Here is a 26,926-nt window from a genome sequence, read left to right as displayed (position 1 = left end):
CTGCCCTGCCTCACTCTGTCTCCTTTGAAGGATTTGTAACCTGGACTCCTGCCACTGGAACCAGACAAGCTTCTAGACTTGTCTGGTGTTGGCAACCAAAAAGCAAGTCAGCAGACAGTGACATCCTTCAGCACCACTAAGCCTGAGCAGAAGTGTCCTCTTTCCCCACTTCACCTTTTCTCTGCCAGGAGTTTCTCCTGCAGAAGTTGCTGCATCTTCTCTTCAATCTGTCGCAGGCTGCAGTGCAGTCCCCAGATGGGGCTTTGCTCCTTGCTGGGGCTGGTTGGAGGTAGGACCTGGCTCTCATTTTCTTCCAGCATCTCCAGCATTTGTTGTTTTTCCAGGGAGAGCTCCTTGAAGAAGGACAAGAGATTGTGAGTATCAGCCAAGTCTGATGTTTCTGCTCCTGTTCCTGCCTGGTTCTTCCTTACTGAGTGCCTCCATCCTTGCATCCACATGCCTCATTCAGGTAAACACAGGAATAACAAAATTTGGGTTTCATTTCATACCCGCTTCATGGGGAGCAAGCCTCCAACACAGCCTTTGCTACGAGGGGGTGAACCAGCAGGCCCCTTTGATGCGATATGCTAGTGAGGACACAGCTCAGGGACTGGAACCTTGTGCTTCCCTTGTGCATCACAGATGCAGGCAGCTTTCCTGCCTTCCCTGCTCTGCTTGGTCCTTAGTGGGAACTGGAGGCACCCCCTCTGTGGTACTTCTAAATGTGGGCATGGGACACATCACACGGTTTGCCTCGGAAGTGTTCAATGTGTAATTAGGGCAAGAATGGAACTTCCATAGCTTTCCAGTTCTTTCTGTCATAACTGCAGGCAAGGAGAAGAGCTCAAAGGAACAGATTTTTGGCCAAACTTGCAGGATCTGACACAAACATTAAAGATGACCTTGCAGCTTCAGAATGCGAATTGTGTGAAATTTCACCAAAAATATACGTTTAGAAAAGAGACTTTCCCTAAATCCACCAGTAAGCAAAGATTTTAATACATCAAGACTCTGTTTCCTAGATTCCCATGTACATTCCCAGGTACACGATTTCCTTGGGAACCATGCTCCCTTCTGTGAACAAAGAATGCCCCTCTGCTGCTTCAAATTCCATCAGAAGGTAGAGAGATGCAGTTAAACAGAAAAAGCTCATCAGACTTATAGTCATGCTGGCTGGAAGGGACCTTCCAGCAGGCTCCTGCCCAGCTTGCTGTTCAGAGGCAGTCTGGCAGCACAGCAGGATATGGTCAGCTGTGGCTGTTTATAGTCTGACAACAGTCCAGGATGAGGGTTCCTCAGCTTCTCTGCCTGCCTGCCCATCTGGGGAAAATTCTCTCCCTACTGTTCCACTAAGCCTCCTAAACTACAACTTATTCTGGTCATTGTCCAATCACCATATCACCTGGTACTGCTGAGAAAATCTTGGTCCAGTTGTGCTCTGTGCCATTTCTCATCCTTTTCTGCAGGGGATTTTGGTGTTCATATCAGCTACCAAATGAATCTGTTCATCTGCACAGCACTTCAAGCCTGGCACTAGCAGATGTTGGATTCATGCCGTGTGACAGCAGTGCTTTTAGGCCCAGATGCTGTCACTCAGGGCAGGAGCAGTCACTCACCTCCAGGGTGTTCTGTAAGGACTCTGTCAGGCTTCTCAACTCTTTCTTCTCTTCCTCCACTCCTTTGAGGGAGCGGGCTGTGAGCTCCAGCTCCCTAAAGAAGCAAAAAGGGTGACAGCTATTACAAAACCAGCCCCGCAGGCTGTGCCCAGGCTGTGCCTCTCCTGGTGCAGGACCTGCAACCATCAGTTGGTATAGCCAGTCCTGGAGAGCCAGGAGTTTGCCAGGAAACATCACATCCTGCCTTGGACACACTACAGGTGGCCAGGAACTTCACTGTGCCTCCTGATCATCAAACCCAACCCAAGAGTTACTGTGCTTCTCCAGCAAGGGCAGAGCCATGGTTGCAACTGAAAGAGCTCAGACATGGCAATCACATCTAAGCAGAGCCTGTGAGAACAAAAATGGTTTGCAAAATCACACTGGCTTTTCTGGGATGTTACTTAGGGAGAAAAAAAAGAAAAAAAAGAGAATGATAGTATGTCCTTTCAACACTTGGGGAAAAGCACTTGGATTCTTCTATTTCTAAGTACACTTGCTGCTAATATTTTTCATAGTTAACTTCAGAAATGACAAAACTAATCTTGGTGAGCCAACATCATACATCCACTGTCATTCAGCTGATGGTGGCAAACTAAATCCAGTGTCTGGACCCCACACAGCTGAACTAATTGCCTCTCTGAAATCTTCTCTTGCACCTGTCCCATGCTACCCCAACTAAACTGCGCATGGCTTGTATCCCAGCACTTTGAAATTAAATTGCTGGAGGCCCGAGTGCAAACTGAAGCTGAACTGTGCTCTATTGGCCACCAGCAATAGCAAATGCAGGTGAAGGGCCCACAGCCACTCCTGTTTTGGTCAATGCACAAACCAGGTGGGTTTCCAGCCTGTTTGGATTCACCACCACAGCAGTATTTTGCCCAGTGTGGGAGCTGTGTCCTTCCCTGCCCCGTGGCCATACCGCCGGATCTCCTCCTGCTCCAGCCGCAGCTCCCGCACCACCTCCTCAAAGCGCTGCTTCTCTGCTTCCAGGATCTGGTTCAGACGCTCCAGTTCCTGCTCCAAAAGAGAGGACAGTGATGTACTCTGCCAACACAGTTAGGAGAGGCCTCCCTGCTAACAGCACCTGGGGCTTTTAACATGGTGTTTTACCCAAGCTGTGTAGAGCTACAGGGTGTCTGACTCCACCACACTTTCGTCCAGGGGCAATTAGAAGGATTTGAGGTTGCCTGAGGATTTTCAGACATCCAGAAGTCCCAGCCAGGTTACCGAGCACCCGGAAATCTCAGACATGCTCCCTGCAGAGGTCAACTCTGCCACACATATACAGAAGGTCCAAAACTCCCTGGGAATGTTGGATGGACTTTATTGCCACAATCTTCCAAATAACACTTGTGTAATTCAATCAGTGAATATGAATTTCATTTGATCTTCCTCCCTGGAGTCATAAAGGTAAACCTGCTGCATGGAAAGTAACAGGGAAAGGGAGCAGGGATACACCTCCACGACCCATCTCATGGCACAGGTCTTATTCCTCTCTTCTTTCACAGGACCCAGAGATTGGCTGGAGACTCTTGTGCCTCCACAAGCCTCTCTCCCTGAACACTGACATGCCTTCAACAAGTCCCAGCCTCCCAGCCCTGCCACATGGCAGCCGAAGGAAACTGTCTTATGATGAACTCACCTCTTTTTGCTCCCTCTGCAGACATAGCTCCTCTGTTTCTTCCATTAGTTTATCTGCAAGCACACAAAAAAAGTCCAAGCACAGAGAAAAGCATTTTATATCCTTGGGATATTTACAAACAAGAATCACTGACTTTTTGAAGCTTGAAAATGCATCATTCCCTATTCCTTTTTGTGTATCTGTCTGGGAGGGTCCAGGGCACTAATGGGATTTTCTATAACTTCCCTCCTGCCAAATAACTTAATAAACTAAACAAACATCTTGCTTTGTACTCATTCTAAGCTTTCCTCTCAATGTTCTTAAAGAGCCTTGATGAACCATCCCTCATTATCCCCCAGCTGAGGCAGGAAAATATTCTTACATCTGCTTCAGAGATAAGGAACAAGGCACAGAAAGGCCAAGTGAGTGCAGAGTCACACAATGGGTAGCAGCAGTCAGTTTTTCTGCAGCTCAGTGCCCCATCCTCACTTGTCTAGCCCATCATCCTGTCCTTAGCTCTCTGGGCAGCACTGCCAACTCCCTATTGTCACCTTGGGACGTCCCAACCGAGCCCAGAAATCAATCCCTAATTTAGCCACAAAACTTGTGCTGTAGAGAGCAGTTCCCCTCAATGTCATTTGCTCTTGTCCCCTGAAGACACAGCCGCCCAGCAGAGGCTGTGCTCTGGTCCTCAGCCTGCAGCACCTCTGCTGAGCCAGCTCCAAGCTCAGAGGCTCTGCCTCGGGCAGCTCTGAGCCAGCTTACCGGAGCTCAGACAGAAACACTTCTCGTGGTCAAGCCTCAGGTTCAGCTCTCAGCTCTGCCACCTGGCTGCCACGGGAGCAGGGGCAGATTGACTGAAGCACTTCTCTCTTCCTCTTGAGAGGTGAGTGAGGTGCTACTGGTTTCCGTGGTACTGAGGGCCTGACAAGGTTGCTGCTGCTGGCAGCATGACTACTTCTAGGAGGAATGCAGACCTCTGCCTCCTGCCCAGAGCAGGGCTCCCGGTACCAGAGAAATAGTGTTGCATTACCAAAGCTCTGCTGAGCACCACTGCTGCCTTTCTTTCCCACTCTCTCCCTCTTCCTCCTGGCCAGAGCCCAGCACAGATGCACTGCAATTACAAGGCTCTCCCACCTTCCCCACCTTAGAGAGGCTCTTCCCACCTTGACCCCCTCCTGGAGGGCCCAAGCCTGATGGGCTTCTGTAATGTCCATGTCTGATAGTGAAACCTGGATCCCAGCTGGGTGGAAGATAACTCAGTGTGGATTTGAGAAATTCCTTAGAGTGTTCCTCCAGAGAACCTTGACCTGCTTCCAGGAACAGTGCCTGACCTCAAAGCTTGATTACAGGATGGACACAGGTCATTGAAGGTAAGGCTAATGAGGCAGAAGCTTTAGCACTTATATAGAAATAGTTCATGTCATAAGGAAGTAGCCAACTGTGACAATTGACCAGCTCTGAATGTTCTTGTCATGGACCAAAGAACCTGGTAAGATACATATTTTATATTCCAGACATCTCCTGTTTGCCACACAATGTGTATTCCTCTATTTCTCCACTACCTTTTCTTTTATCATACTAAAGAGTTCTTTAGTCTTTAAAGCCCTTTCATTTGCTCTGATAGTAGCAAAATAATGTTTTGTTGGAACTTTCCTGTTTCTAATTTTCCTCCCATTTCTGTCCCTTCAGGTCCTCCTCTCAGAATCCCCTGTTATTCCTTTGTCAAGTGTAGAACCAGTTCTCCCTGCTTGCCTCATGTTTTGGCGCATCCATCACCTCACATGGGTGAATGGTGTTCAGATGGACAGAGTAAACACACCTTGGTACTTGAGCTATGATCACTGCTACATATGCTGAGATCAACCCTGATCAGTGTGGTTGCAGAAATGCAAAAAGCTCTGTAAGATTCCTCCAGTGGCTTGACAATTAGGAGTAGATAGCATGAGCCCCTGCTCAGAGCATCACCAGCCTGAAGCACCCAAATTTCTGCTATCTTATTTAAAGCAGATAACTCTCCAGACAAGTCACTGGGCCCACACTTGTGACCCACAGCCCCCAGGTCACAAGGTCTCTGAGACCTGGGGAATGCTGTAACTTAGAGGGAATCTGGGTTAAAAGAGAAGCTCTCCCTTGGCTGTTCCTATAGGCAGTAAGGGGAAGAGATAACTGGACCTGCCAAGGCAGTCAGAGCATCCAAGGTATCAGGCCATGCAGAGGCTGGTTCCTAAATAGGGGATTTGGATTACATAATCCCCTTTCTTCATATCTAGATTATTTCAGGTTCATCTGTTCTTTCTCTACTGTCTACAGAGAGAGCACTGGCAAATTAGCCACTGTCATTAGATACCTCAAACAAGCCCATGTAAATGCTCCCACTTCCAAACTGAACAGCATCAGCAAACACAAAGATCAAGTTGAGTAAGAACAAAAAAAGCACCAGCTAGGTGAAGAAAACTCATGTATGAAAAGCAGTGACCAACCTCAGAAGTATGAGTCCTGTCTGATTGAGGGAGATAAATGTATTGTCTGTTTGCCTGTGAGCAGCTGAAACCAGCACATCCAAACCTCTCAGGGGTGGCAAATGTTTGTACAGATGAGCCATGGAGGACTGCAGCATGGTGGGCAAAGCAGGTTTCTTCTTTACACTCCACACAGATGTTCAGATCCCACCTTAACTTTTGCATGTTTTGACTCCCTTCAGACCTGAATTTCAGCTGACTGTTCAAAAGCTTCAACCAGAGAAAACCTATAGCTGCTTGGCTTGACCACAATGACAGCTCCAGGAGAAGCAAAATTACTATTTTGGCCTCTATTGCTTCTCGAAGTAAGAGTTTCCTACCTAAATATTCCTGTTTCTCCTTGGCCAGCTGTAGTCCTTGAGCTTCCAGGCTCTCGATCATGGCTTCTCCCAGCTGGGCATTCTTCCAGGTCCTTGGGAGAGCAGACACAAAGCAGGCAATGTGAGAGAGCTAAGGGTCTAGGACAGGGGACTCAGCCTAGCAAACTGCTAGGGAATTCAGACATGCAGACTCTCATCAGCTGGGACCACGAGTCTCTAAAAGTTTTCTCCACAAATGAATTGGAGAAATTTCCCTGGCATTCAGTATTTTTTTTTCAATACATGGGCTGTATGTCAACACCTCACAGCTATTCAAATGTTTTTCCCAGTGTTTTGGAGATTTTTATACTGAACCTAATTTTGAGGGCTCTCCAGACGAATCCAGCACATTCACAGCCTTCAACTGCAACAGGGTGTACCTGGAACCCTTTAAATGACAGACTTTAGAACCAGATTTTAGGTTTAACTCTAGTAACTTCCCACTGCCAGCAACATTGTCTTCTGCAGCCCTTCCAATATTTTGTTGTTGGAGTCACTCTTCCCCTTCAGCCTTCGACCACTTATTGGATCCTTCCTATGGCCTTTTACCTTCGGTCTTTCTGGTATCCATCATCCATCCTGGAAGCAATCAACCCCTCCTCTGCTAAAGTTGTAAGCCACTAGGACTTGGTGTCTGGCCCTACACTGTGAGTCAAGTGCTTTTTCCTGACAATGAAGAGCCAGAGATAAAAGCCAGACAAGATGCTGGCAAGTAGGGAATGTTAGAGGCAGCAGGCATATTCAAAGAGCACCTTGTGTTATTGTAGGGCCACTGGCCAGAGGATCTCAAGGTCTCTTAAACACTTTATGAAGCAAAGCTAAAAAAAAAGGGCCTGTGGAGCAAATACCCATTACTGATTGAGTTCACAGACAGGCTAGGCTTTAGTACAGATATTAAACATCATGGACAAGGACACACAAAACCCAAAAATAGAACCAGAAATGGAGTTTGCTGCTCCATTCATGTTTCATTAGAAAAAAAAATCTACACATATAAAATGCATAACATTAAAACATACCTAAAATTGATTCCAATATGTTTATATAGATGTGCATACAGGAACAGCAATTGTTGCCCAGAAATTCTGCCATCTTTGTTAAATCCTAAGGGATCTTATAAATATTAAATATCTGTAAAGTTTCCTGTATAAGGCCTCTTTGTGAACAACTTGAAATTGTAGCTTTTTGGAAACCATTAATTTGGCAATCTCTGATTTCAAGGCAAGCTGTACTTTGTCTCTTATAAAAGCCAGATGAATAAATTAAACACACACCACCCCAGGGAACAGGCAGCTCACAGCTCCAGCAGCCCAGGCTCTTTGCAGATATATGTGTTTCTTGTCAGCTAATGAGGCTATTTCTAAAGTAGAGAGAAAATTAGAACACTAATTTAAAAGGTGCTGTTTTGCCCACAGGTAGACATCTTCATCTTGAGTGAGAATATGTGGGTGTGAATGTGTTTTCTCACTAACATTCCCTGTTACAGGATGAATCTGATCCCAGAGAAGCAAACAGGTCAAGATGGGTGTGGGGAGGATGACAGAGTTTATCATATGATTACATGGAGGGTTTCAAAACATCTGCAGCCTTTAAGGTGTCTGTTTACAGAGTCACCTTTTCAGTGCTCCCTCCCTTTCCCAGACTAACAAGACATTTCCCTGTCAATTACTCAAAGGTTGCTGCAAAGTCACCCACTGCTGTGTGACTTTGAAAATGCACTGGAATCACCATGTAGCATTTAAGCTTTTATTCATACATCTGCTGGAACCAGTGCTGGTGTAACCACAGCTACAGGGAGGTACCAGGCTATACCCTCAGCTGAGGGCCAAGCAAGAGCTTCTTCTATTTTGGATTTCTTGCCAAGTGAGTTTTCATCAGAAATAGCTACATTGCTTAAAGTATTGGAAAGCACAGGGCCAGGAAGGCTCATGGGACAAGTAGAAAGCCCCTGCCTGAAAAAAAAAAACCCAAACCCAAAGCTGTAGAGAATCTCCATCACATATACACCTCAATCACTGTCTGTTCCAGTTCTGCAGCACTGGGAATACCTCTTTAGGTAAAATGCAGTGAAAGCTTTCTTGGTAGCACCCACAGCAAATTTTTTGAGACAGTCAGCACTTTATAGCCCACAGGATGTAAGTACTATGTCACTTATTTTCTCCTGCATTGCCCACCAAGTTCACTTTCTACCAGTTCAGGGAATGTTGCAGTAAACAGAGAGAGGTTATGTGTGCCCCTCTCTCCCCCTTTCAGCAGCAAAGCCTCTCTGGGTGGGAAGAGAGCCTGGCAGTCTGGGAGGCCTTTGTGCATTTCCAAAAAGCTTTCACAATCTGGCAAGTGTGGTAAGTCTAAGCCACAACATTTTGGAAGTGTGGGGATGCCATCAGTTCCCCTCTGCGTTGAATAAGCCATTTCCCCATCAGGGCAGGAGGCTTGGAAGGGAGTGAAGAACTGAAGGGATCACCAGGCATACTGATGGTGGAGGCAATAACCAGTTCTGCAGGCACATACACATGACCCACCCCAGATGGAAAGAGGCAGAGGACAAAATCAAAACAAAGAACTGATGATACTTCCCAGCCTGGATTTGAGTTTCCCCCTTCGCCTATGTCCATATCTCAGTCTATGGAGTTTGTTTTGGGGTTGGGCTTTTTTTTTTTTGGCCTTTTTTTTTCTTTTAAAGTTGTTTGTTTGTGAGTTTTGGGGTTTTTGTTAGGGTTTTTTTTTTGCCTACTTTAAACAATTATGAAAACAGCAGGTGCCACTGGCAGTGCAATCTCCATCTAGGAACAAAAGAACATTATAATTGCCTAGAATAATTCAACTGTATTATTTTAGCTTTTCTATTCACTGCAGATCAATTTATTGGTCCATGCTGGCCTTTCTGACTGCTGTTTAGCTCCCAACCTGACTCTGTTAAATCACATAATCCGTGCTTTTCCTCACATGTAGGTTACCATCAGCCCTGATGAGACTGGCACTGGAGCTGCACCACTCTCTGATGCAGGAACAGAAGCACAGAGGGGAGGAAAGGTGTCTCAGGTGGATTATCAACTAGGTGCAGGTGGTCTGCTGTATGATAGCAGCCACTTGTAGCTTCTGTTTTAAATGCTACTGCTGGAATATTAAAGCATGGGCTAGAGAAAAGGCTGGCTCTGTGACAAATGCAGCAGTGCAGGGCTTACTTGTGCACACCCATCCTGAGTTGTGCTGCCCTCCTCCTTCCCTCCCATACACACCTGAAAGATGAACTTGGTCCCAAATTATTGCCCTTGGCAATAGTTGATCTAAACATTGGCAAAGGCAAGTGTGGACCAGGGCTAGTCAATAAAAATCTCCAAAGTGCTCCAGGGCTACCCCTGTGTCTGTCACTTCTCCTCTGCACCGGCCAAGGCTGCTTGTGCCCAGGGGGTGGCAGATCTCTGCCTTGGGTCTTGTGTCCCACAGGACCCCTGCTCCCATGGATCTTCATGGCCAGCTTTGTGCGGCAGTTCATACACTGCCACAGAGGGAACAGCTCACCCCAGCACCACAGCCAAGCACAGAGCTTGCAGCACAGAGCTTGGCTTGCACTGATCCACCGTAACATTATGCTCCCATTAATTACAAATCTACATTTTGGGCCTCACAACATTGAAATTAACTGAGATATTGCCTTAGCACATACATGTACATGCACACACTGGGATTACAAGTTAAACAGCTTCTGTCCCTGCAGTGGTAAGAGATCACACATGTTATGCAGCCAGGAAGGGCAGAGCAAAATGCTCATTGCTTTAAGCCTCAGAGCTGAATGGTAGGCTCTGCCCTAAAATCCAGGAAGTTTCTATATCTCATTTGGGAAAGTCAAATCCCTGTTTTAGTGTTATCTTTTCCTGCATCTTCTGAGATTTAGAAGGAGCCTGCTCTGGCTTTGCAGGACAGCTGCTCATTGCACTGTCAAGCTCCTGGGTGCTGGGGGATTGCAGAGCTGGAGGCCAACAAACTGCAAATCTCTGTCCAGCATTCTCAGCAGAGTGTGAACCAGTACTGATTGCAGACCGCAATCAAACCCTCTAACCCCTGCAGGTGGGCTGGAAATGCTTTGCTAACACTGCCTCTCCTGGGATTTAGGCTGCTTCCACCTTTCACAATTAAACTGTTTTGAGAGGCCAAATCCTGCTGCTGCATGCCTGAGCACCCGCAGATCTGGGCAGAAGGAATCACACCCCATGGACACTGAAGTGCATCACAATTACTGTTATTGATCAGAACTGTGCTGCTGAGGACCCTGCTGATGGCAGGACATAGAGGCACATGGCAGCTGCTCACTAGCTTCATGTCTCATCAGTTCTGCTCTTACTTTACCTCAAATTCATATGGAGGGGTTGTCTGACCTCCACTTCCATCAAACCTGCAAACCTTGCTTCCCACACAAAATGGACCAGGAGGGTTCCCACATCTCTGAGGCACGAGAGAGGGGTAGCAGAAGAAACTCAGTGTATCAGCATTTGGCAGATGACAGCCTGGGGTGGTGAGCAGAGAGACACACTGCACTACAAGGTGGGAAGCTTTGCATCAGCTTTAGAGCACTCCCCTTTAGAGTAAGGACGGGTCCAGGAGGCAACTAAAGCTATCACTGCCTTTGAGGAGCTTGTCTGACTCCCCATAGCCCTTCTAGTCAGGCTTCTTCCTCTTAATCCTTTATACATTTACAGAGCAGATCAAAGCAAATAAGGAATAGAAAGGAGCTTACACTTTTCCAGACTCCTGTAGCATCTCCAGCCACTGAGCCTGCTCAAACTCTGATTCGGCTGCTAGAACAATGTTACCCTGGAAGAGGGGAGGGGAGGGGGGGAAAAAAACCCAGATTAGAGAGGCTGGTGCCTTATGCACCTCTGTGCACCCCTGGCATGAACTGGACACAGCTGTGGTGGGAGGAGAGCCCACCATAGCCCTCCACCTCCCCAGGAAGCATCACACGGGAGCAAATATGACCTAGGCCTACCACACATTGGGAAGTGTGCACACAGCAAACAGCCACAGCAGGAATAACACTGATAGGGCAACATGGGCTCTAGGCCTCCTGAGAATTTGTCCACTGCTCTGCTAGTAGCCTAAAACCTGGTGTCAGAAAGTGCAGGTTCCTTACTGGTTGTGTTGAGGGGACTTGGGATCCTAAGTCACCTTTACCCTCAGGATAGTCTGTCCAGAGAGGGTAGGCATACCTTGGTGGGGAGGGAAAAGTCTGCCAGTCCAGCTCTGCTCATCAGCATTAACCTGTTCTGTGGTGTTTGGAGGTTTTTAGAAGAAAAGGAATCTACTTACATGGAAGTCTTCATGAGAGATCTTTATGGCATAAGGCATGTTGGCCTCTTCTTTGGGCTCCACAATGCAGCCTCCCAGGGGTATGACACCCTGGAGATAAACCAGAGCACTCTAATCAGTCAGCAAAATCAAGTATAACTATCAACTAACCAGGAGCTGAACTTTCAGTCACTTTGTTGGCCCCTGCCCTGCCTTGTCTATCTTGGGAGACACACAATTCCTACAAAGCAGAGGGACTCTCATCACCACCAGGAAACCCTCAGCCAGTATCTGGAAGGGGAAAGGACGGCAGTCCTGCCTTCAGCATGGAGGGAAGCTGTTAGAACATGGAAGCAGAAACTGTTTCATCAAGGAGGAAGTGATGTCCCAAGAGGGGCAAATGTTGCAGATTCAGTGTGGTATCATGAGAGAGGCTGTGCATCCATTGCAGTCACTGACAGCAGTCAAACCCCACAGTGCTGCGTGGGGCAGGCAGGCAGCTGGCTGTGACAGCCAGGATGAGCGGAATCAGCACCTTCAGGAGCTCATGGGCTACATCAGCCTGCAGTGACTACAGAGGACAGAAGCAGTTCAGAGCACAGGGTCCCCTGGAGCTACAGGCAGCAGAGTTACAGAGGGCAGGTGGGCCATCAGCTGCTGCCAAGTGCAAGTACAGGTTAGAAACAAGAGCCATATAGAGCTCTTAGCCCTACCACTGGCTTTGCCAACATTATTTTTATAGCCAGATGATTAGTTGATTAGATCATGAAAATAAAGGAATATATCTACTATCAGGTAAAAAAAAAATTAGAAGTCATATGCCCACTGAATCATGAAATATCCTGAAAAGCCTCTCTTTTGAGGCTTTCTTGAACCTGTGAGATGTCTTGGGCTTACTGGAACTTACCTCTTCATCATCTGCTGGGCCCATGGAGGAAGGGGGAGGGAATGCTAGAAAGAAAATAACTCCCTCCTTGTGCAAACACTGCTCACCTTCGGATGGATATTGAAGTATTTATTGCTTTCAAAACTCTTCTTCTCACTCTCAGCATAGTACAGCAGGAAGCTTTCCTTAATGATGAAGAACCTTTAAGACAGAGAAGGGAATTACATTCTGGTGAAATGGAGGTTGTGGTTCACAGCACTAGAAAATCCCCACCTAACTAAAGCTGCTTTCTGATCACGAGAGTTCACCACTCCCACCTAAGACTAAGGTGAGGTGCCTCACTTTGCTCACAGCCAGGAGCTGGTGCTTAACAGCTAGTGCCAAGCTGAGGTACTTTGTGCTTGCAGGCGCCCAACAGGCACCACCAGAGCTGAGGGCAAGCCACAGGCTCTCAGGGCACTGGGACAGCACTCTGTGCCCCAGGCAGGACCACAGACTTTTGGCACCTCGACGTGTGTGCCCTCTCTCGCTCACGGGTTGAATTCAACCTACTGGAGAGAGCTGCTCTTTTATTCAAGGGTTTCTTGCATGGGCTAAGCCCAACTAAATGCTTATTTTGCAATATGCTGCCTGTGACCCTCTTCCCTCGCATCTCAGCACAGCCAGAGGGAAGTGTTTCCAGTCTAACAGAGAATCACAGCTTAGCATCCCCAAGTGACTCTTGAGGCAAAAATTGGCCACCAAAGCACTCAGGAGCAGAAATAAATTTGAGAGATATTTTTAAGCAGAGCACCTGGCAAACTGTCCTGTCACTGACCTTCACAACTACAAAGGAAATTGAGTGGTTTTTTCTCATACGTGTAACATTAAAATAGGCCTTGTTCTGCTCACTTAGCCTTAGGTATGCTCTGGTGATCATTGTGTAGTAACCTCAAAATATCACAGCTTCTGCAAGCCAAGCCTCTAACTTACCGGAGTGTGTCCTCAAAATTATGATTAAAGGAGTGCCACCTTTAACTTATTTGGATTTTTGAAATGCCCCTGGGAGGGTTCCTCCTCTCTTCAAAAATTGAGGTTGCACATGTTCTGCAGGCAGTGGTACAGGGGAGAGATACCTGACTTAGTTTCAATTTGGTCTAAATCTCTGCAGCACTTAAAAATTATGAAGAGCAGCTGAAAAAAAAATGGGGACAAGTGTAATAGGGAGGTTTCAAAAGAGCAAATGACAAAGAAAATGTATTGGTCTGTTCTGCACATATTTTCTGACACGAGAAAGAGGGATTTGGAAAGAAAGTGAAAGGCAAGAAGGTGAAAATTATTCAAAAATGCCTTTTTACACTCCACAAAACACAGCTGTGTAAATCACTTTCATATGGTGCTGAGGACAAGAGATCATGAGGAAACTGGAAAGGATAAGACATTTCTGTGAATAATAAGAACATTGCCAAGAAACCCTCCTGTTTCTGGGAGGGAATAAGAGAAGACCTCCACAGGTAGCGCTGGCCACTTGTGCAGCCTGGGCATTGCTGCACCTTTCCTTGGAGCCACCTTTAGTAATGGGCTAGAGGACAAGGGGGCTGATCCACAAGGACAATGCTAATGCCTTCATGTGCCCTCATCCCCCCAGGCCTCTCCTGAAGTGGCTGGGCTGCCAGGTGGAGCCAAGTCCTGCCTCCAGTACAGATGAGCACAGCAATCTGGTACCAGTTTAGTTCCAAAAGCTAAAGGAAGACGTTGAAGCTGGCAGAGAATTATAATAATCATAATTAAAAAATATAAATAATTATTAATTATTATTAATATCATTATTTTACTCAGGTGAAAACTTTACTGCTTCCATCAGCTTCTTTCTCTTGCTCTTCTGCTATGGCTCTGGGAACACAGATGAAATTGCCAAATGCCATGGGAACAGAGACCACAGGCTCTTGGGGCAATAAAAGAACAAAGCTAAACTTTTCAAAGTCTGCAGCAAACTCAAGCTCTGGATCACTTTGTACCTTCTCCAAAGTGTTAGAAAGTGACAGTCATTGAGCAGGTGCATATTTACATCCATAAATCTTCAGAACATACAAACACCAGCAGCAGTTATTGTTCCCTCATTTTTTTCTTCTTCTCTCTCATCTATAACTGTTCATGTCGATATCAGAGGTGGGGAGAAGCAGGGACTTTGCCAAGCAGACATCAGAGACCTCCAGAGAGCAGACAAGGCTTGTTCCTGGTTCCTCCTGTCCACATCACTTCTGTGAACAGCAGCCTTGTGCCTTCTGGATTAATTTTTCCTCACATCTCTGGCCTTTAACTCTATAAGAAAGTTTTCCTTTGAGTAGCTGCATCTTTCTGTTTTCTCCAACTCTACACTTAGTTCAAGGAGGACTTCATTTTTTAGAGAGAAATGTTGCCTTATCTGCACAATAAATACAGAAATAACCTCTTAAAAGAACAAACCTGCCTGCCCAATGGCCTGTGCTTGGTCCAGTGAGTCACAGGGAACCAGATACTGTGGGCACAAATATGAATCTAGAGATGCCAAAAGTCAACACACCACATGAAACAGAGAAAGTTAAATCATGACTTTCATCACTATTTTCAGTCTGACTAATATAAAAAAACATTTGCCAAACAAGTAAAGATATTGATCTTGAACTGTGTGATTTTTTAATCTAAATGTTATCCCCCAGTTAAAGCCAGAGTTTAGTTTGTTGCATACTTTTTATTGCTCAGTGCTGATAATCCTCATATTATAGATTATGCTTCTATGGAAACCAAAATCAAAGCAGAAATAAGAACAAAACGTAGCTCTGAAAAAATGATATGTCTTTCACAGATAAATAAACTTTTAGATCCCTGATTTCACACATGTGGAGAGAAAATATGGGGATTTGGAATGAAAATATACAAAATAAGAGTTTAGAAAATAAGAAGAACAAAATCTCACTATAAACAATGAAGGAAAAACATTGAAAATCTAGTTAGCTTGTGCACATAATGTATTTATGCCTAGATCATATTCCCTCATCTACCTTTACCTAGAAAGCAACACCAGAGCAACCAAGACCATTACTTTAAATGACTTTCAGGACAAAGTCTCCATGCAACAATCCAGGGGCAGTTGATGCAGCATGGTGAAAAGAGGGATGAAGTAAAATAACAGAGGAGAGAGTTACAAGGCTCAAGAGCAGGTTGAAGACTAAAGCAGCAGCCAGGTGAGTAAGAGCAGAAAGGGAAAAGATGGTCAAGGGAGAATGGGGAGAGACACCCAGTTAGGACTGTGATTAGAGGACAGAAGACACTGAACATGTGTCTGAATTAGGCACAGATGTGGCAGCAGGAGAAAAGGAAGTGCTGTAAAGGCAGGGCAAGATTTTGAATACAAACAAGGACCCAAAAAAGAAGCAATTTAAAAACAGAGCAGAGCTCAAAACCTTGGAGAACACCAGCAAAGGTGTGCTAGATGAGGCAGGCTGGCACAGCCATACTCTACAGGCAGCACAGGTAATGCAAGAGCCATTCATGTGGTCAGCTGCTCTGGTCACCCATTCCTGCTGCTGGATCCTGCTCTGAGGAACCACTGAAACCACAGTATAATTAAACCAGAATAGGAGAGGAATGGTAACAATTTGAGTGACTCTGATGTAAAGCAGAAACAACAGCTCTGTACTGGACAAATTGAGACACCTGATCTCTGTGGAATAAGTGCTTTTTGTATTACAGAGGGCTAATGAAATTAATTAGCTACTCTTTGTACAAGTTTTTGACATGACAATGGCCCAGATGAAGTAGTTACACTATAAAACTGCAGCGGTCTCCCTGGTCCTTTATTCAGATGGTGTTTCTCTGGGCCAGGAGCACAGGGGGCAAATCCCATTTACTCGATCAGCCCAGTACTCCGTCCCCAGGGACAGCTCAGGAAACTGATGGGCGAATTATCGTTATCAGCACGAAGATCGGAGCTCGTTGCTCTGCCCCTCGCCCTGCTCCCCTGTCAGCTCCAGGCTCCCCTGCCTGGCAGCCGGAGCACGGCCAGCCTGCGGGAGCGGGGAGAGGCTCAGGAGGCTCCCTGACCGCAAGCAGCAAGGGGGGATCACAAGGAGCGGAGGGAAGCCCAGGCTCTCGCAGCCCCTGCTGCCCTGTGCCGCACACGCTCGCTGCTCTGCAGCTGTGTGATTCCCGGGGCTCCTGAGCAGAAAGCAGCCATAAACAATTATCTTTTCCATCCGTCCTGTGACCACACGCAGTGACTGTAAGTAGCCACTGTGGAAAACAAGGTTATGTGCCTGCTTTGCAATGTCACTGACAGGACTGGTTCAAAAGACAAAAAATTCTCTCTTAACTGTGCTGTGTTTCTCTCCTTCCAACTTGTCATCTCTGACAGATTTATGGAGACATACAGGCATATTTTGTGTTTTGTTCTCTCTCTTCTTGTGCTTCACCTTGCTTTTCTGATGTTCAGTTGTCCACCAAAGAGATGGCCCTTCCTGGCACTGTCCCACTGAACCCCAAAGTCTCAGACATGGATGGTGCCAGTTTAGAGCCTGACATTTCTATATGGGACTGGGATTATTCATGGTAAAGAAGGGGTATGCCACTTCCATCCTGGAAAGCTACAGCACCCAATTCATGCCATATCCAGGGTGGGTACACACACGATGCATTTCACTCCAGCCTCTGTGCCAGGCTCCTGCCATTACCAGTAAAATTTTTGTAGCAGGAGAGGCTAAATTGCTTGTTAGGCATTGGGAGGAAGAAGTTGCTCAGAAGAGGAGGACTGTTAGTCAGTGACTGAGAATATGATTTTCCAAAGCCACTCCAGCAGTGACCCAAGCTTAGACTGCTCAAAAGCAGCACTAAACTCAGAAGACAGGTGCTTCTCTGTTGGATAGATATTACTTTACAAGAAAAGAAAATCCACATTAGGAATAGACCTCCCTTTCTTTAAGAGACAGGCATTAGGATGCTGCTAATGGCATTTCAAAAATCAAGCTCTGAAAGGCAGCATGCTCAGCTGTCAGCCCTGGCAGATAAACACAGCTACACTGGTCCAGAAGCATCTAGCCCGCTCTTGGACAGTACCTGAGGCAGCACACAAATATTATATTTGGGCTTCAGAGCAGACCATTGCATGGGCAAAAGAAAGGACTGAAAATGCTCCACACAGCTGCCCCAGGTCAAGTTCAGCTGTCTCCACAGGTGCCATCAGATTTGGCCCTGACTAAAACAAGGCTCTGTTTATCCCTTCCTCCTCCCTGCATAGCCTGTACTGCTGTGAAATTCCAAAACCTGGGATTTCCATCACCAAAGTACTGGATGCCATGCCTGGACACTTTTTCCTTCATCTGCTATCTAGTCAGATTCCATCCTTCCCTGAAACAGTTGCTTTTCTTCTCAGTTGCTCCAGAAGTATTGCTGCTACAGCCAAATGAATGGGATCAGGCCAGCAAATATCATGTACCTCCCACATAGACCCATCTTCATGGCTGATGGCCTGATGAGATCAATCCTCTCCTTAAAGACAGGCTATCTCCCATATCTTGGAAAGACTTTCCTTGGGAGTGAGAGTAGTACAGTTATCCCAGATTTCAGGACAAAACATACATTTATCAGAGACCAGGTCCTCAATGACATCAAAATATAGCCAATCTTTTTTCTTTATTTAACTGGAGTGGGAAACATCTCTTCTCCTTTTCATAAAAAATGTACTTGACCAGCTATGTGCTGGTGGGCATGGGGAAAAAGAGGAGAAAATGAATGAATTGCTCCTTATCTCCCCCTAAAGATTTGTTATAATACAATGCAAGTTTGTTTTACTTTAAGGCAAGTCTCTCCCACAATAAAACAAACAAACTAACAACACATTGCTTCTCCTGTTCAAATCTTTTTACCCCAGTACTCACTTCTTCCAAACCCTACAGATTCCATGTTCAACTCTAACTGACCTGTGTCTGGTCCCCCAGGACCCTCAGCTGCTGTGCTTGCAACTAACCTTCCACATCACCCCTGCCCCACATCACCTCCCCTTCTGCTCCCAGCAGCTATCACTAAAACATTCACCACTTGCTGAAGATGGGGTAATTTCTAGGAATAGAACAGCACTAAATAAATAATGACAGAGGGAACAGACATGGGCCATTTGCCTGCAAGATATTTTTATTAGGGAGAGCCTTTTAAGAATGCCTCATCCATGGCAAATTACCTTCCCCTCTGTTATTCTGTCCATTTATTTTCCGTAACACAATCACAGTAGTTTCCAGGCATAATTCATTTATTTATCAATATTTGGGAGCTGAGTAGGGAGCATCAGCACAAATTCTTTTCTGGGTGAAAATAGGCTGTTCTTGGCATGGGAGGGAATAAAACACACACATGGGTCAAAAACCGCTACAAACACAAAATGCTTCCCAAGTAATGTTTTTTTTCAGGCTATGCCATCCTCGCAGACTGGGCAGCACTATAGTTACTACAGAAAGCAAAACTGGGAAAGCTGGCTTTAGAAATGGATTGTTTGTATCTACACTGCAGACTGCAGCAAAGGTACTTACCCACGAAAGGTAAGTGCCAGAGATTCAGTGATTTGCATAAAGAAACTACAGCAACTCTAAACTTAAAACCAACCCACCACTTCAGTATTACAGAACATACTTCTGTCCTTGGTTAAAGGTTATAGCAAATGCTTTCCAGCTCCAAACTTCCTGGCTGCTGACAGACAACATACAGCATCTTGCAACCCCCTAACACCAGATGGGAGAGAAACTCAGAGCCACCTTCTCCCCGGGGAAGAGTCTGCATGTGCTGTTCCCAGCACGCAGTCGCTGTCAGGCAGCACAGCAGTGCTGGAGCTGTGCACAGACCCCTGCAGACCACACACACACACTACAGACCCCCACACTGTCAGCTCAGCCCTGCCATCTCACACCCGAAGGACTCAAAGAGCTTTGAGTGCCAAAACAAAAACATCAAGCAGTTTAGGGGCAAAATACATGAACAGACTCTTCCCCTTTCATGAAACTCTCACAATTATTCAGAGGAGGCAGCTAGTCTCTATTACCACCCTGAAGTGCACATAGCACAGGGTCTGGACAGATAAAGAAGAGAGCACAGTGGGGTGCCACATGTGTGAAGCAGACTCAGAGCAGCGGGGAAGCTGTGCCCCAAGTTTTACCCTGAGCCTCTGCCTGGCTGGCTGCACTTGAAGAGTCAAGCACTCAGTCTCTAAACTTACCCCAGACCCTTAGGCTTTGTGTTTCACCCGAGCATCCCTCAGCAGCTGTGGCTTACCTCCTGGACCATTTGGCTGACTGCCTCCCAAAGGGTCTCTTCCAGAGCACACCGTACAGCTGCACCTTGGTGCTGATGTCCAGAGCATCCGAATCTGCCTGTTCCATGGACGGAGAAGGGGAGACAGAACTGGATTTTGAAGCAAACATTATAGATGGATCTGGTTCTAACTCACCCCCTCTGCGTGGCAGCTCAGGGAATCCGATTAAATGCAATGAACCAGCAGGATGTAACCAGCCCAGCAGACAGAGAGACTGGGCTTTGGTTTGAATCAATAACTTGACTGCTCAGCACTCAGTCAGTAATTCTCTCCCTGATGCACAGATGATGAGAGTTTTCTCATTGCGTATTACTTCCTGATGCATTGCAAACAGCACACATCCCAGCCCAAGGGAAAAAGAAGAGTGAAGAGAGTCAGACATCAGAAACACAGAGAGGCAGAAAGAGCTCATCAGAAAGAAAGCTCTCAGCAATAACATAAGCCAAAATACCTCTGCACCAGAGCCAGCTTGGAAGGTTATTTCACTCGACATTGCAGCACTCCATGCAGAAATTAGGGCAAGACGGATGTTTTACTGACAAGCATCTCTGACACATATTCCCAAAATCTTGCACTTGGAGACAGGTTCTTCTCATTTGTCCTGAGGAAAATTGGGGCAGAGTGAGTGGGAGCCAGCAAGTTCAATCAGACTCCCTCTGTCATTGGGGAGGGTGAGGGGGCCTTGCTGTGCCAGCCTGGCACTGCCCACCTGGGGAGAGTTCACGTGGCTGCTGGGTTTGGACTGGGCAGTGTCCACACTGCATGCCTTGCTCTGCCTTAAAGGGCCACTGCTGATCAAAGTTAGAGCATACAATTCTGCCTGCCTTCATGCTTTGCTGCATCTTGGAGAGGTGGCAAGAACAGCCTCTGCCCTGCCTCTCAGGTACCAGCTCCTTTTTGGCCCCAACACAGACACATAGGAATACATCACACAGCTCAGGTCCATGTTCATCTCCTGCTTAGGGAACCTGATTAAAAAGGTTGCTGTGGGGGTACCATGTCCTTGTTTCTCCCTTGAAATTCCTTCTCCCTCTACAGATACATAGTTCTCCAAAAGAACCTGTCTTTTTCAATGCCCACAGGAAATTAGTTTATCCTCATATTGTTCTTTACTGCATCCTGCCTCCCCTCCAGGATTAGAATTCAGGGAACAATCCCAGCTGCTAAATCATCTGTGGTTTTGGGACATCCCATAACCAATACAGACATATACATGCTGTATGGCATGTATGCCATATATGCTGAGGTATCAGCTCCTGATTTAACCTGTGCCATCCCATGTGAATAGATTCTGATGCTGTAATTGTTGGATGCCAGCCCTTCCCAATGCAGTTGTTCAGAAGGAACACAGTGCAGACACATGGTCCTTCTCCACCCTCGATCAGAAACCTGGGATGTGCTGCAGGCCAGGTCACACCACAGGACATGGGCTCACTTAGCTCTGTACAGTCAGAGGCACTTGCAGAGCATCTTAAAGACAGGAGATGCAGACAGCCTGCCTCAGGCTCACAGGCTGCATTCACTATCAGAGAAATCAGAGATGCAGGTCCCTGATAAAAGTCAGTTGATCAATAGATGAGAGAGCCAGCAAACACCATGATTTGTTACTTCCTCTCACCCTGGCTTTGACCAACCTTTTGGTCCCACACAGGACATGCCCAGAGCAGCAGGACATGTCCCATTTCAGAGTGACATTAAGGCAGAGAGTGGAGAAGAGAGCAGCAGATACTGCCTCCATCTCACCTGAGCTCTAACTCTTGAATACAATACTGCATTGCAGAACAGAAGCATTAATGCCATAGATGCCCTTCTGTACACAGCACCAAGAAGGAAATACTACTCATAACCAGGAGCAGGAAAATTTTCCCTCAAATTATGTTGCACAGAGGGTAAAAATGATTCTGGGCCCTACAGCCTCACTTAACTGTATAAATATCTAGGGAAAAGCCACAGAGCTCCCATGTAATGATCCAGTGCTCCTGCCGTTGTACTGCACCAACAATGCAAAGATCTGACAGCAGCGACCTGCCATGAGACAGATTTTCACTCTTTACTTATTTTTCATTCTTTCTTATTTTTACCTCACATAGACTAAGAGAGTAAAGAGGTTTCTAGCTCTGAACATCAAAAAGTGAATTTTATTTTCCCTCTGGAGGCCTCTAAGACAAGCAAGGCACTGAGTAGTTAAAGCAAGTTCTTTAAAGTCAACAGCCAGGGGAGGGAAAGAGCAACTTGCTTTTGTCCAGTGACAGGCTAGCAATGCTAGGGCAATAGATACCAGCAAGGTGAATTTTGCAACTGCTGGTGTCTGGACACAGTAATTTGTAGTAATAGTGGCTCTTTTAACATTTCCCTTATGTGTGTACTAATCTAATAAAGGGGAAACACATCTGTACATCCTTGAGAGACAGCACTGGACCTTCAATCAGAAAACCTTTCTTTGGAGCAAGAGGCTGCACTGGTATGGCAATTATTTTACTAATATGTTGTCTTTATTTTTTCTTACACATCAAGCCAATAAAATTTTGCTAAAAATTAACATTTGAAGCAGACAGCAGTGCAAGCTATACAGAAATAACATTTCCTAACAGAATATTCTGAGTTGGAAGGGACCTACAAGCAGCATCAAGTCTAACTCAGCCCTGCACAAGAACTGCCCAAGAATTACCCCATGTGCCTTCATCACAGGCCACTCTCCAGCTCAAAGATGCTCCCTTTCAGTTTAAGGAGACACATACTAACTTCAGCTGCTGAGGAGGCTTGGATTTTTTTTTTTAAGTGAAAAGTTACAGTTTCATGGTCTGGGCAACCTGACAATACTGTGTTATGCAGAAAGAACAAACTGCTTCTTGGGCTGGAGCCAGTAAGTTCAGATGGATCAGAGCCACTGTGGAGTTGGAGAGATTCAGATCTTACATTCCAGTAAGGCAGATTCCCTTTGCTTTTACAGCTTTTGATAGGCTCCATAGCCATTTTTAACCCTGAGAAACATTAGCAATCATGGGAGCTATTAGCAGGTATCCAACCAATGTGGAGAAGTAAAGTGCAGCTCCAGTTTCATTTATGATACATCATTCTTGCAAAGACAAAACGTGTACTCCCCAAAGGGATGCTACAGCTTCCTAGGTGCACAGCTGTGTGCAGAGGCTATTTTAAGTAGAAAAGCAACTACCATCAATTCACCTCTAGTGAGATACACTAACACATAATCTTTCTTTAGCATAATGATTAAATTTTCAGTGTCAGATGGAAAGTTGGAGCTGTTCTGCAGAACTCAAAGAAAAGTTACTCAGCAAGTGGCATTAAAGTCAAGTGCCTCTGTAGATTTGCAACCCCATCAGACATCACCCTTAGAGACATATAACCCCCTTTACCATCCCTTGGTAAGAACTACATGGTCTCAGTGACCTGTTCCAGCCAAAGCCCTTCACTAGTCCCAGCCCTTCAAACACACTCAGATCCATGCTGGATGGCCCAGGATAAATAATAATCATAATAAATCCAACTATTTGCTGTGGATATAGAGACACTTTGAGAGACTTGGAGGAAGACAGAAAATAAGATACCGGTTTACCGAAGCAAAGGGATTTGATAGCAAGCAGCCAGCCCCATAGCTTGGCTTTTGGGAGGTAGCTTTCTCAGGAGCTGACACCAATGACTATTTCACCAATCAATGATTATTTCTCTCAGCATGAAGAGAATATAAATTTATTTTTTTAAAATCCTACTAAGATATCTCTTCTGGAAGAAAACTCATTTACTCTCATAAGCAAAGATTTCTGCTAAAAAGCCATTTCTCAGAATACATCAGAGTGGTCAGCTATCTTTGAAGGCTTCCTCCAGAAGACAGACCACAGGCTTCCTGCAAGGCACCAGTTTTTCCCCCATCAAGCCTAAATACTACAAAATGATCACATGGCTGACAAACAGAAATTGCTTGGAGCTTCAGTAGTTAAACAGGCTGCTTATCTGACTGAGGTTGTCCTGTGCAGGGTCGGGAGTTGGACTTTGATAACCATTGTGGGTATCTTCCAACTTGGAATATTCTCTGAAACTAAGCATGTAACTTGATTTCCCTCAGCCACTGTTCCTCCTGTGTGACACTGGTAGTAAATCCAGAACATCACAAGAATACATATACCAGGGCAGTAGTTTGGGTACCATGGACAGCCAAAAAAGTCCTGCAAAAGAGAAGGATTTGTTAGCATTTCCTTGGCAGAATAATGAAGGAGGGGAAATGTAATACCTCTGCATATTAAGGCAGGCAAACAACCAGAGAACCACCAGCACTTTTCAGATCTGACAAAACAATCCAGCAAGGAGCAAATGAGATCCAGGGCTGCTCATTCTGGAGAAACACACTCTTTAGCTGTTTCAACACCAGTTAGTATATCTGAATTCTCCAAGTTTCTAAAAACAGGTTAGCTGCTGGATTTCTATCCAAAAGGTGCTTTTCAACTGCAAAGGTATCAATATTGATTGCAATCCACCAATTTGTACCGTTTCTTCCCTTTGATCAAAACAAGGAAATTCATAGGCTTAACTTTTAAACAATAAATACATATCCACGAAAAAAAACTGGCCAACCCCAGTTGATCTTTAGTTTGTAAAATGCCTCACACATGCACAGAGACCACAATTGCGCTTGCATACTCATTCTGGGCTTCCTTTACACCTACCATTGCTGTGATCACCGAAGGCAAGGCCTTAAAAAGTACAGACACTACAATTAGGACTTCATTCAGGAGTGGAAACTGCAGGGCCCACACCACCAGTGCTCTTCAGACCCTTCCCCTATACACTGTTCAATACCCCTCAGCTCTAGTTCCAGCAGCCAGCACCGCAAGTTCCTCCTTCCTGGTCCTGCTCATCCAGCCAGTCCCAGCAAGGTCAGGACCCTGCTGCAAACATACACAGGGCAGGCACAAGACACCTCTTGCCTCCTTCCTATCCACATTCTCAAGTGGTTATCTAAGTACAGAGGCACAAAGATCTACTGCTGCCATCTATCACAGCAGCAGACCATGACAGCTGTATTACAAACCGTGCAATGATGAGGAGAGCAGGCAGCCAAATGAAAGATAAAATGTCTGGCAAGGAAGGGCATCGAAGACTTTGCTCTCTACAACATACAGGAGGCTAAGAGGGCCATCTCCTTTTATTCTCCTGTGAGCCATGCTGCCACACGGCTTTTGTAGAGGAGGCTTTTTTCATAATGCTGAAGTTTAGATTGTAGGGATAAACATGGAAAAGCTCCCAGATCCACTGCCTAGTCATCCACTTGTACTCAGTCACTTTCACGCAAAGCGTCTGCACAGAGGAGATACCAGGGGTACAAAGTTTTGTTCAAGATCAGTCACCTCTCAGTTTCTCTGTCAAAAGAGACAATAGAACATGGGAAATCCACTGGAGTCTTAAAATTCGACTCATCCTACTGATAGCATCGCTCTCTGAGGGCACTTGAGTACGAGGTGCAACAGCAAGACTCACCTGAAGTAGTAGTAAGGCTTGTAAGCAGGGCTGTCAGCTGGCCTCTTCAACCCTGTGTGACCAGGGGTATCTCAATGGAAGTGTTCCTTCAGACAGCAGAAGCCCATTAACCTCCACAGACTCCAACATAACTATAATCATAGATCATAAGTTAACTACCACTTCAGATACTGGCTGAGCACACCGATGCACAATAAGCATTTTCCTCTAATAATGTCATTCTGCTTTTAGAGTTTCCAAATACAATGTAGCTTTGGTGTCAGTCAGCATGATACAGCTTAATTTTTATTAGGTCTACAAGTTTTTCTGAACGAGGCATTTTTCTTTAACCCCCATCCACAATAACAGTTTGTTAATCTCTCAACATCACAGACAAGGGGGACAAGTGCTGTGATAAGGAGGGTGGAATGCTGTGCAATTCTGCCTGCAGGGATACTTGGATAAGGCTTGCACATATCAGTAGAAGAATGGCTTAATTTGTCAGCTGGAACAATAGATGACAGCTCATCATCTTAGTGCTGTGCTCATCCCTAATGAGTCGCTCATAAAAATGCTGATGTACATTTTTATTTCCTTAACAAATGAAGGAACACTCTACAGCAATTATCAGGAGGCCTGCAACACCACAGCTCCTAAATTTAAGTTTGTAACAAATTCACCCAAACCACTTCCTCACATCTCCAAAAGGCTTTACCACGGGCTACAGTGATTAAATCTCCAGTTACAGAGGTGACATGTTTACTAAATACACTAAAAGAATGCTAACATACTGCATAATGCTTTACCATTAAAACTGAGTTTTACTTGCCAAAAAACAAGAGTCTGCCTGGAAAAAATACTGGCTTTCCCTTCTTACTGCTTTACATTTGCTTGTACCAGCTTTAACAGCACCTCTGTCATTTGCTTCAGTCCTCCTGACTTTACATTAATCATATTCTCTTGTGCTTAAGCCAGTATAAAGAGATTACACTTTCTTAAAGACACAAGTCCTATGAACTACTAGAAAAATCAAACACAAGCAACAAGCTGAGAGGATTGCTTATTGCTGGAGTGAAAGAGCTAAAACACTGTGTGACAGGATCTTAGATAAGTCTGTAGACAGCAAGCACAGCAGAAAAACATAAATCCATTTTTTAAATGAATTGCTTATTAATCATCTCCATCAAGTGCTGTCTCTTGAATAGATGCATGAAGTTTGTAAATGCATACATCACTCATCCTGTAACAGCACCATTCCCCTTTCTCTTTTCTGAAAATGCAGGTCTAAACCCCAGTCCTGCTCAGAGGGCAGCTGGAAAGTATGGAGAATACCTATACACCATGTCAACTCAGCAGCTTTAAGAGAAATCTCATCAATGTATACAAATACTTGAGAGAAGGATGCAAAGGGGATGGAGCCAGACAGTGTCAGATTTTTTGTTTGGGACTGACAAGAGACTGAGAGCACAGGATGGAAAAAAGAGGATTTCCTTTAGTTCCAAAGGGTCCTCAAGCCTTTTTACAGTGGTCTAGAGCAACCTTAAGCCCATCATCTCCTTGTTACCCTCCAAAGTGTCCCAGCCTTGTAAGCTCCAGAGATTTTCCTGGGGGTGCAGGAGATAGCATCAGGGCAATGCCAGCTCCTAAACACTCTGTGTCTCAAGCAGAGCTGTCAGTTCATCTCTGCATTAATACCTCTGAACACATTCAGAGCCATATAAAATCCACCTGCTACACTGCCTCCCAGCGTGCAGTTTCACACTCCAGGTTTGCAAGAGGGGCTCAGACACCATGAAGAGCAATAAACACACTC

The 26,926-nt window shown here is 45.6% G+C and overlaps 1 protein-coding gene across 2 annotated transcripts in view; it reads right to left on the bottom strand.

Moving 5' to 3' along the window:
- The window catches only part of PLEKHD1 (pleckstrin homology and coiled-coil domain containing D1), a 34,066-nt gene extending 7,185 nt beyond the window's left edge, over nt 1-26,881 (bottom strand). The window contains exons 1-10 of one of the 2 annotated variants that reach the window (XM_074542859.1): nt 20,096-26,881; nt 19,605-19,702; nt 12,440-12,533; nt 11,468-11,557; nt 10,896-10,972; nt 6,122-6,213; nt 3,301-3,353; nt 2,578-2,672; nt 1,617-1,710; nt 175-353 (exon numbers count right to left, since the gene is read on the bottom strand). In XM_074542859.1, coding sequence (XP_074398960.1) covers nt 175-353; nt 1,617-1,710; nt 2,578-2,672; nt 3,301-3,353; nt 6,122-6,213; nt 10,896-10,972; nt 11,468-11,557; nt 12,440-12,533; nt 19,605-19,702; nt 20,096-20,137 — 914 coding nt within the window. In that variant the 5' untranslated portion in view covers nt 20,138-26,881. Of the gene's footprint in view, nt 1-174; nt 354-1,616; nt 1,711-2,577; nt 2,673-3,300; nt 3,354-6,121; nt 6,214-10,895; nt 10,973-11,467; nt 11,558-12,439; nt 12,534-19,604; nt 19,961-20,095 lie in introns of both variants that reach the window. The other variant, XM_014268213.3, reaches the window with a different exon arrangement.
- Between the last annotated feature and the right edge of the window lie 45 nt (nt 26,882-26,926).

The sequence above is a fragment of the Zonotrichia albicollis genome, chromosome 6 (assembly GCF_047830755.1).
Source record: "Zonotrichia albicollis isolate bZonAlb1 chromosome 6, bZonAlb1.hap1, whole genome shotgun sequence".
In the NCBI taxonomy this organism is placed as follows: Eukaryota; Metazoa; Chordata; class Aves; order Passeriformes; family Passerellidae; genus Zonotrichia; species Zonotrichia albicollis.
The sequence above is the reverse complement of the archived record's forward strand: the minus strand, read 5'-3'. Positions and strand labels throughout refer to the sequence as shown.